The sequence below is a fragment of the Neoarius graeffei genome, chromosome 7, assembly GCF_027579695.1.
Source record: "Neoarius graeffei isolate fNeoGra1 chromosome 7, fNeoGra1.pri, whole genome shotgun sequence".
In the NCBI taxonomy this organism is placed as follows: domain Eukaryota; kingdom Metazoa; phylum Chordata; class Actinopteri; order Siluriformes; family Ariidae; genus Neoarius; species Neoarius graeffei.
The window spans coordinates 66,419,411-66,429,428 of record NC_083575.1 but is presented as its reverse complement, the minus strand read 5'-3'; the positions used below and the strand labels follow the sequence as shown (position 1 = coordinate 66,429,428).

At 39.8% G+C, this 10,018-nt stretch overlaps 1 protein-coding gene across 1 annotated transcript; it reads right to left on the bottom strand.

The window, feature by feature from the left end:
• Positions 1-898: 898 nt before the first annotated feature.
• Positions 899-9,788, bottom strand: cdc42ep3 (CDC42 effector protein (Rho GTPase binding) 3). Its single transcript, XM_060924817.1, has 2 exons — positions 9,456-9,788; positions 899-2,644 (listed from the first exon to the last, which is right to left on the bottom strand). The coding sequence occupies exon 2, from the start codon at positions 2,428-2,430 to the stop codon at positions 1,447-1,449; it is 984 nt and encodes a 327-aa protein (XP_060780800.1). The 5' UTR covers positions 2,431-2,644; positions 9,456-9,788; the 3' UTR covers positions 899-1,446.
• Between the last annotated feature and the right edge of the window lie 230 nt (positions 9,789-10,018).

Below are 10,018 nucleotides of genomic sequence, written 5' to 3'. Positions count from 1 at the left end.
TCAGTAATTGAACATCAGGAGCAATCAGATGGAATGTAGCAAGCAGAACCATGGCTGAGAATATCGCCTGTTTATTTCTGTTCTTATTCATAAAAGGCTTTGAACTGTGCCAAAACTAGCTAATTGCATTACAGATAGAAATCGATGCTATTTGAGGTCTGCTTATTTAGTTTTGTTGCATTGAAAGGCGGATATTAAAAATAACCTCAAGCATCAAACAAATAAACCTTTCATGAGATTTTAGAGCCAAATGACTGCCATTACAATAACTGTAATTATAGCTACAGTTCACATAGGTGAAAGTAGCTGAAATTAATTTCAATATGTTTATCACAACAGAGGAAAAACAACGTCAAGCAACTCCATACATGTTAATTTCACTTGCCTGGGTGTAATACTTGTGTTTCAGCATTACCTCAGCCACAGCTCTTAATTACAGTAGTGAGTAGAGATTTCACTCTTTATAAGGAAAACTGTTTGCTTTTCATCTGTTAGCTTTCACAATCCTACCCTCAGCTCAAGATCATGGCCCTTTGTCAGGGTCTAGGATGTTTATTTATGGCCTGTCCTATGTACTTGTATTGCTTCAGTGGAATGTAGGGAATGCTAAAGACCCTCTCTTCTCTCTGACCAAGCAACTTGCAGACAAATGGTGCAGGCGTTTGGCTGTAGAAATGATGCACTGTTCGCCCACCTCTGATTCCACTGCAGGGCATTCTGGGTGAATGAGAGGAATGTCAGAGACGAGGGAAAAGGTGGGCGGGCGCCATATTCTCTCTGCTAGCACTCATCTGTAACATTCATTTTTTTATTCAAGTTTTCTTGGACTGAAAGGTAACATTATAACAAAATGATATCATTCATAGAACACAGCATTTCCCAACAGATAACTAAATGGTACGTATTTCCTTATTGACTCATTTATTTTGTATTGTATCTCCACACAGTGAAAACATAGATATATGCTTTGATGCTTTTGTAGCACAGTTAATGAGAGAGTCAGTATAAATATAATATCTGTACATGGTGGGGGTTGGGGGTGGGGGGTTGTGACCAAGTTTGGTGATAATTCACACAGCTGTACATCTCTTAGAGAAATATCATTACATAGCATGTAACATTGTGCATTAGTTAAGAACAGCATACAGTAAAATGTATTGCTTTTATTTACACTGATTAGCTCACCAAACAATTTTAGTTCTTGATTTAACCCAAGAGTGACATTAAAAGGCACAATATCTCTGTGTAGCATCCCTAAATTTGATAAAGCATGCATCCCTTATGACCTATGAGAGAAATGACACTGGTTAAGCACAGAAAGTTGAATTTCAGGATAAAAATATACTGGGAGAAGTATCGCTGAGACAGTTCTGCCTTTTTAGTTCACGTGTTTGATTTGACTGACCAATCTCTCTTTTCTCTTCCAGCTTCTGCCAGAAGCAAAGTTCAAGACTCAGGCTTACCCATGATATTGAGTATGTCATCCAAGATAGAAGGACCTAAGTCTAGTTCGAGAGACAGCAATGATCCAGTGTTATTGTTGTTGTTCACAGACTCCCGAGAGAGAGTCTTGCTTTTAGAGAGCTCAAAGTCAAAATCACAAATGCGTCCTTCCTCTACACCACTATCTCTGTTTTCCCAATCTCCATTCATGCTGGCCAGCTCTTTTTCATACTGAAAGATGTCACTGTTCAAGTCATTGTAGCTATTATTGCTGAGACTGTTTTCTTTGCATTTGTTATTCCTAATGCTGTTGCCATTTTCATTGTGATTGCCATTGATGAAGAAAGACATCAATGGCTTCTTTGTATCCTCATTCTCAGAGGTATACATGGTGGTATTCTTTTCCAGTGATTTCTCCACACGATTGATAGGAAATAAGGATTTCTCAATAACCTCCTCTAGAACAGGACTGGGATCACGTCTGAAGATAGATATGGATTGAAGAAGATTCTCCATTTGCAGGAGTTCCAGATCATCTGTCCCCTCTGAGCTGGCAGGTGGAATGGGTGGCCCAACCAGGTCGTCTAGTGGGTCTCGGGTCATGGGTAACATGGTGGTAGTGATATGAGGCAGGGTCAGTGCTTGGCTCCCACCAATGGTAGGGAGGGAGATAGCATTCTTCAGGATTGGTGAAGGAGTTTCAATGTAGGAGGCATCGGATGCACTGTTCGCTCGCATGAACTCACCATGGGCACCGTATTGTGGTCGAACCAGGCCACTCTTACCAGGAAGCAATTCAAACTTGCCCTGAAGAAAAGTCATGTCGCCAAAGGTGTCACACAAACCCCCTTTCCCAATGTGGACAGTATGGCGGAAGTCTCCTAGTGGAGGACTGATCATGTCTGGGGACAGAATGTCTCTTAGGCGACACTTCTTCCCTTTCTTGCTGTTGTTGGATTTTAGGTAGATGGGAGTTTTAGCTGGCATCTCAGAATAGTAAAATCCGTGAGAGAAGAGAAAGAAGAAAGGGAGGTCTTTATGAATCTTACGATCCTGTGATGCAGAATTGATGCTGATCTGAGTTCTCCTCAGAAAATGAGAGGAGTTACATTCTCAGACAGTTGATGATATAGTGGCAGTGTCCTCAGACCTCAGTGTTGGGCTGTTTTGGTCCTAATAGTCCAGATGGGATGTCTTTTACCTGGGGAAACCAGAGAGAAGCATTTCTCTTTTTAATATTGTTTTGACTTTTTTTGTTATTTTACATTTATTGATATTTTCTTACAAGCTAAGCTAGATGCTATTTTTGGATGATATTCAAAATACACTTTTTAAATATCTAGATCCATTATGGGTTCTACAGTTGGCTCTTCTAGGGGAAATCTTAAAGGGTCATGTAGAAATCAACAACAAACCCTTTAAAAAGCAAACTTCATCATGTGTATTATGAGTTTGGTCAAGAAAACTGCCTGACATATGGTCTATTATTTTATGTTTTATCTTACATCAGGGACCTATCTTATATAAAGCAGTATGTGTGTAATGATGAAAGCTGATGTTTTACTTTGCATTCCGCTCAGTTTTCAAATAATGTCCACATGCACATGTTGATATTTTTATAGACCAACCTTCTAAGTCATACTAGTTTGTCACTGATGATATATGGTGTCTGTCATGAAACCACCCAACAAAGATATCACTTCATCTTATTCATAGCAAAGCCTCTGGAGAAGGGAAGAACAGTTGTGTGCCACAGAGGATAGCCCCCAAAATGACTTCATACCCCTGATCTCAGATCAGTATAACCAGAAAGTCATGAATGGTGAGAGGCCCAAGCTGTCGTTGGCTCAAAGTCAGTCCGGCTCCTGTTTAGTATGTGCTAATATGGACCAGCTGGATTCTACATTGGTCTAGAAGAGGAGATGGGGCTTTAAAAGGATCAGAGTGAGAATGACTCAGGAGAGAAAGCTACCGTACTGAGAGTGAAGCCTGTATTTCTACAGATATTTGTGATAAACTAGGCTGTAAGTACATTACAAGATGCCAAAGCAACAAGGTTGAAGAGCATTTAAAGTGGCGTGGATAAATTTCTAGATGAGGAGAGTGAGAGAACTGAGGGCAGGAGAGAGATAGATAGAGAGAGAGAGAGAGAGAGAGAGGCAGAGTACTTGCCCATTTATAGACATATTTACTTTTGAGAAACCTCTAAGCGCTGACCCTCACCGACAGACTGCAAGCTATCACAAAAGCAGCGGCTGGGCCAAGTCCACACCAATGAGTACGATTGAAAAAACATCTACATTCCTGTAGTAGCACAGCTCAGTACTTTTCTTGCCACTGAGACCTCAATCAGAAAAGCTCCTAAAGCTATGAATAGATGCCACCAAATGCGATGTTGCACAGACTCTGACATTTTATCACCGATCCAATTTTCTGTGTGCTTACAAGTGGAAAAAAAAGTGCATGAAGCCTTAAAGGATGAGTATTTTGGCTGAAATAAGACACTATAAGCTTCAACACTGTGTTCTCTTTGCCCTGAACGCAGTAAGTGGCAGCCAAAGAAGACAAAACAGCAGAAATTCCGATCTGTTTACAAAACAGCCCAGATTCCATTTCCTCAGGATACATGACTTGACGATGGTAAAATGCTAACAACTTTGAGTGCGTGTACACAACATCAAGGTTACATTGGCTTGTACATTGTAGTACTTGTGACATTGTAGAGGGAAAATGAATGTTACTTACACAATGACTGCTATTCCTTCCTACATAGGCTGAATTAGTGGCATTATTCTTTTGAGGAGCCTACTCTACGTAAGTGTGTGTGTGTGTGTGTGTGTGTGTGTGTGTGTGTGTGTGTGTGTGTGTGTGTGTGTGTGTTTATGTACTACTGAGGACCAAATGTCCCCACAAGGATAGTAAAATCTGACAATTTCAACCTTGTGGGGACATTTGGATGGTCCCCACAAGGAAATTGCTGTTGTTGTGGTTTTTTAAACAAACAAACAAACAAAATAAATAAAAGGGCCAAAAAGTTTCCTTTTCATTACGGAGGTTGGGGTTAGGTTTAGGTGCAGGCACAGCATTAATTAACTGCAATAATAATAATAATAATTATGTCAATGGAAGGTCCTCACAAGGACAGTGAGACAAACTTGTGTGTGTGTGTGCGCGTGCACGTGCAGGCTCGCTCGCCCATGTATGTGTTCTCCTCTTGAACAGCCCAGAGGGTAAAGAGTCCACATGTCTTTAAAGACATTTTTAGATGCTGATGCATTTCAACACAAATAACCTAAACCTCATTTGACAAACATCCAGAGAGCTATATATAGTTTCACTGAGCTTTATGGATGGATAAGGAATGTGTGTGTGCATGTGTGTGTGTGTGTGGGGGGGGGGCTAATGAATGCGTGTTACTCCTGCTGTTCTAGCCTAAAATTAGTGTAATTATATTATATGGCAATGTGAAAATGTGGCTGAAGAGATTTTATGTGTTTGTGTGAAAGCAAAATCTATGCGGGGTAAAGAAAAGTGTGAAAACTGTGAGTGTCACAGTTGAACCAGTTAAACTGTTCATTGTATTGTCTGTTCATTTATCTCTAACTCACTTCTTTGTCTTCTTTCTTCTCTTCAATCTGCTCAGTGTCTGTAATAACTCCTTCAATTTCCATTATGCTCCTGCAACTCTGAAGTTTGACCTTGACTTAACACACTCACTGCAGCAAGGAAGCAAATTGGATTCACACCAACAATCTAGCCTGTCGCGTGCCACAAGCACCCCCTCCCCACCCGTGATCAGCATCCACATTCTTTTCAAACAGGAACTCTGTGTGTTTAAATGTTTGTGTGTATATGTGAAAAGAGAGAGAGTGAAGAGAGGGCTCTGTCTGCAGTGCTGAGACACTAGAACATCATTACATCTATTAGTACTATTAGTTTATTGATCACCCATAGGCTCTAACACCCCGGAAGGCTACCTGCTAATTCAAAATGTATTTAAAAATGTACACATCTTGTGATATTTTCTAGGAGGAAATGATTAGTGCACTCAATTCAATGCTATTACCTTAACAGCTAAGTATAAGGCTTTTCAAAGCAGGACGGATGTTAGCAAATACCATGATGGATGTGTCTCTGTAAAATATAGTAATACTCTTTGAGGTGGGATTTGATGACAAGACATGTCATGTGGAGTAAATCTGACACTTCGGTTGGGAAGCAGGACTCAATGCTCAAGTTTCACATGAGGAATTTCACAAATAAGTACACATTCTGTCACTGCTTCCAGAAACCATGTCTATCATTGTAAGGCTGAAAAATTAAAGTGACGTTAAAGTCGATGCAGTTCACAACACATTTTTAACAGTTAACAACCAAAATATACAGTGATACTAATGTACAGTAATGGTGAATGCATCCCTTTTATTTATTGTTTGGTTTTTAAACTAAAATTTGGTTTTTAAAAATACTCTAAACTGTTTTTAAAAATAGGGAGAAGGAGTAGGCAGTGTGTTTCTTTCGTCCTCTGTGTGTGGCTTGCCCACATTTTAATACATGGAACTGCAAATGGAGGGCAAGAACATGTTAAGGGGTGGAACAACCTAACACAGTTCCCTTGATAGAATATTTAATTTATTCCTTTTTTTCCCAAAATAACCATATAATTACTCATTATTGTATCAGATTAATACTTGTTCTACACTCTATGTCTGGAGTATTCTTCAGTTTGACCCTCTTGAGGAACTCTTGAAGAATAGCTGTAGACTAAACATCAGAAAGCGTTCCAAGAGGAACCTCTATAGGGCGCTTAGAACACATGAGGTACCCTTGATGAACCTTAGCTAAAATTATGAACCTTAGATAAGCTTTAAGGTGATCAACCTTTGATAAGAATTAAGGTTCAGTAATAATGTATAAATTATATTCAACTAATATACAGTTCATTAAGGAAAAATAGCTTCTTAATCTTTCATCTTGGTACTAATTTTGAAATTGGAAAACAAATATTAAAAGAATGGGCAGGGATTCTCAAATCCAGTCTAAGCATCCCACTGCCTTGCAAAGAGTAGTACCAAAACAAATCTTTTAAAATGAGGTATTTTTTTAAGCTTCTTAAACAATGTGCCATTAAGTGGTTAATAAATTGATTTATTATTAAACCTTAATATGTGACCAAGCTTTTGGATATGTGCAATCATGCGCTCTGATTGGCTCCTCTACTATGAGGATATCAGCTCATATACTGTGAGTAGAGAAAAACAAAATGGTGGAACGTGTTGCCGAACCAACTGAGGATGTAATAAAAAGTCTACTCGAAAACAAAACCCCAAAAATTACAAAAAAAGCAACAAAATATGGAATAAAAGTATTTGACAGTAAGAACACATCTTTTTTATTTTTCAAGAATTATTATTATAGTATTTTTCACAAATTGCTACTGTAATTTTGTCGGTTTATTTACATTCTAAACGGAAATGATTTTGTCAGGCCTTTTGTATAAAGTTTTTATTTGTCAAATTTGCAAAAAATAAAAATGCTCTGTTTCTCAAAATCCAGTGAATGTGGATAGAATGTGGATAGTTATTCCACTCAATCTCGTCATACATGGCTTATAGCCAACTCGGTGCTACGCACCTCATCGACAATCAGCTCATGTACGACTCGGTTTCCTGGAATAACAACTGTTTATATATATATCATCTATATTACCCGGTTGTGTGAAGATATGAAGTTTATCTTCGAGTGGTGAACATATTCATGAGTAAGCGAAGCGAATGAGTAGATAAACTTCTTATCCTTGTGCCACCATGTTATGTTCTTTATATTATATGGACATATCCACACAAAAAATACGCAAGTTAATCAAAAGAATTTTAATTTTGAACCAGTTCACCATTTTGACAGCGTGCGCCTAGTCAGCAGGAATACACTGGGAGTGACATCATTGGAGTGAAATATCAGGAAATATGTCACTCAGATCCACAATGTATTTCGTATGAAAAATGCGAGTTTGTCAACGAGAAGATAAACGAGTGTCATATAGAGATTTATGTAATGGTTTTGGCTCTCCATGTCCTGGATGTAGCAAGTATGAAAAATACGAGTGGCATATTTTCCAGTAAAACACTCGTTTCCATATTTTATATATACATGCATCATTAAGTCAGAATAATTGGATACGACTAAAGCATGACTTAAGGTCAGACTTGGGATGGGTAAACCGCAAGCAAGACGTATTTCAAGACTAGCAGCTGCCATTCTGCCACCCACATGGCCATGCCCATGTCCTCTATAGCAGAATATGACTATGAATTTCCCTTCCATCCATCCACCCCCCCTTCTGTCACACACTCTTTTCAGAGGTGTTAGTGCTGTACTATGTCAATCAACCACAGTGGAGCATACGGCCTTCATACCAGCAGGTCATCAGTGTATCTCTGATCCTGCTGGCTGAGTGAGAGCCAAAGCCTGGACCTACTCCAGTCACTCAGAGGGTGCTGTTTAATTATGGAGATGGGCAGTTAGACGGGGGGGCCCTTAATGGGGATAGTGAGACAGTAAGTAAGGGTCCTTGTGTTGACTTATGTCAGCTTGCTCGTTTGTTCTTAGTAATTAAATCATGGACCAAGAATGTGGGTCAGCTTATTATTAGAGTGAATATGAGCGTGCGCTCATCTAAACAAGTGCAATGATAACATTCAGCAGTTTAAGCTCGCTGTATGCAGAGATGCATTTCGAGGACAACCGTTAATTTAGTGCCTACAACAGTGCTGTCTCAGAGTGTTGTGCTGACCTTTTTTAGCCTTGGCCATTTTTGGCAGAAAATGTGGTGGCTACTTGGACCTCTGCAGTTGTTGCTGCTGATGCTGTATTTAAGATCCATCCAACTATGGCACTGAGATCTAGACATAAGACATCCTATGCTATAAACGATTGACTAGCATGTCACTGGAGTGACCAAACTGTTTCTGCAGATTGACCCTTAGTCCTAAACATTCCTACATCCAAAATAGACTGAAGACCCCATCTTTTGCACTCTGTAATAAAAGAGATTAAAGGCTGATAGCACATAGGCTAATGGCAGCCTTCCCTCAACATTCCTCCAGTTTGGTTTGCCAGTTTGTAACATAAAGGGAGCTGTAATTATACTTCAGGCTAGGCGCTTCCTTTCGAGGCCTGAGGGCTCGAGATTTCTGAGTCTTTTGAGACAGGCAGGGTGGAGCAAGTATTCTTCTCGTTTCAACCTCATCTGTTATTCCCTCTTTCTTTATTTTTTCCCTCCTCTGCTGTCCACCTCTCCTTCTGTTCTCAGCCCCCGTGTTGTCTTTGGCCCACCGTGTGCTGAAGATGAAATGAGAGGGCTGAAAAACATGAAGGGGACGTCAAAACAGCTGGAAGAACTCTCTAAGTTCTTCTGGCAGCCACTGAATAGCAGCTCTATGGTTATTGCGGTTAGTGTGTCGACGGAGTGGGAAAGTGTTTGCTGCAGTGGCAAAAAAAGTATCAGGTTGCTTTTGCTGTGCTTCAACTCTTGTTGTGGGCACATGCTCGGCTACTCCTGTCCATCTTACACTTGTGTGTTATTGCTTCCGCTTTGCTCTGAGAACTTAGCAAAAAATCCTGCAGACACAATATCTACTAAACACAGTCTGGCATGTGGCGTGCATGAAATAATTTAATGGAATAATTTACTGCAGAGTTTTTCTCTTTACCGAAAATTACATGCCCCCTTGATTTTTTTCGAGTCTCAAATGAGCAGGCATTTTTATTTCATTAAGGCTACTAAATAGTCATAACCCATAAACCATAAGCATTATTTTAGTGTTATTCAGCAGTGCAACATAATTTACTCATACCACTTATAGCATATTAACTCAGATTGAAAAAGAAACCAAAGTATAGATGTATAATTCAAAATCAAAATATCACCTTAATAAAACCTTAAAAATGATGCATACTGTTTATTAGCAGAAGAGATTACAACCCAATAATTCCCACCTATATGTTTTTACCTGTGTATTTATCTTCTTAAGATGAATCTCTCAGTCCTTCCTGCAGAAGTAGTGGCTTGTCTTGTGAAATATTACTGTCCCAAAATACTTCTATTTAGCGTAGTCTACAGTGGTTTCCTCTTCTTCACTGTCTCTCACTCTGTCTTTCCGTCTCTTAGCCCTGGATGTCCGTTTCTCACAAGCAGGAGGTCTGCCGGACAGCTGTTTAGGAATTCCTCTGCATAACTGTGTGCGGCTTCTCTCTTCTCCGTTCTGCTCGAAGAGAAATCTCCTCCTCCTCTTTCCTGCTCTCCCCTCTTGCAGCACCTGTCTCTCTCTCTCTCTCTCTCTCTCTCTCAGCAGTCAATTTGCCTCTATTTCTGTGGTTTCTCCACTTCTTAGAATCGCTGCTACATCCAGACTGAACAGTTACTTTATGACATGCTGTGTTTAGAACATGTGAAGCCGGCTGGAGATGAAGTCCTGTTAGGAGATGCTGGCTGTCAATCACCCTGTTTCACTTTCTCCTTCCCTTCCTGCCTCCCTGTGTTTCTCATGGATTCTGTGCTCTCACTTTGTCTTGT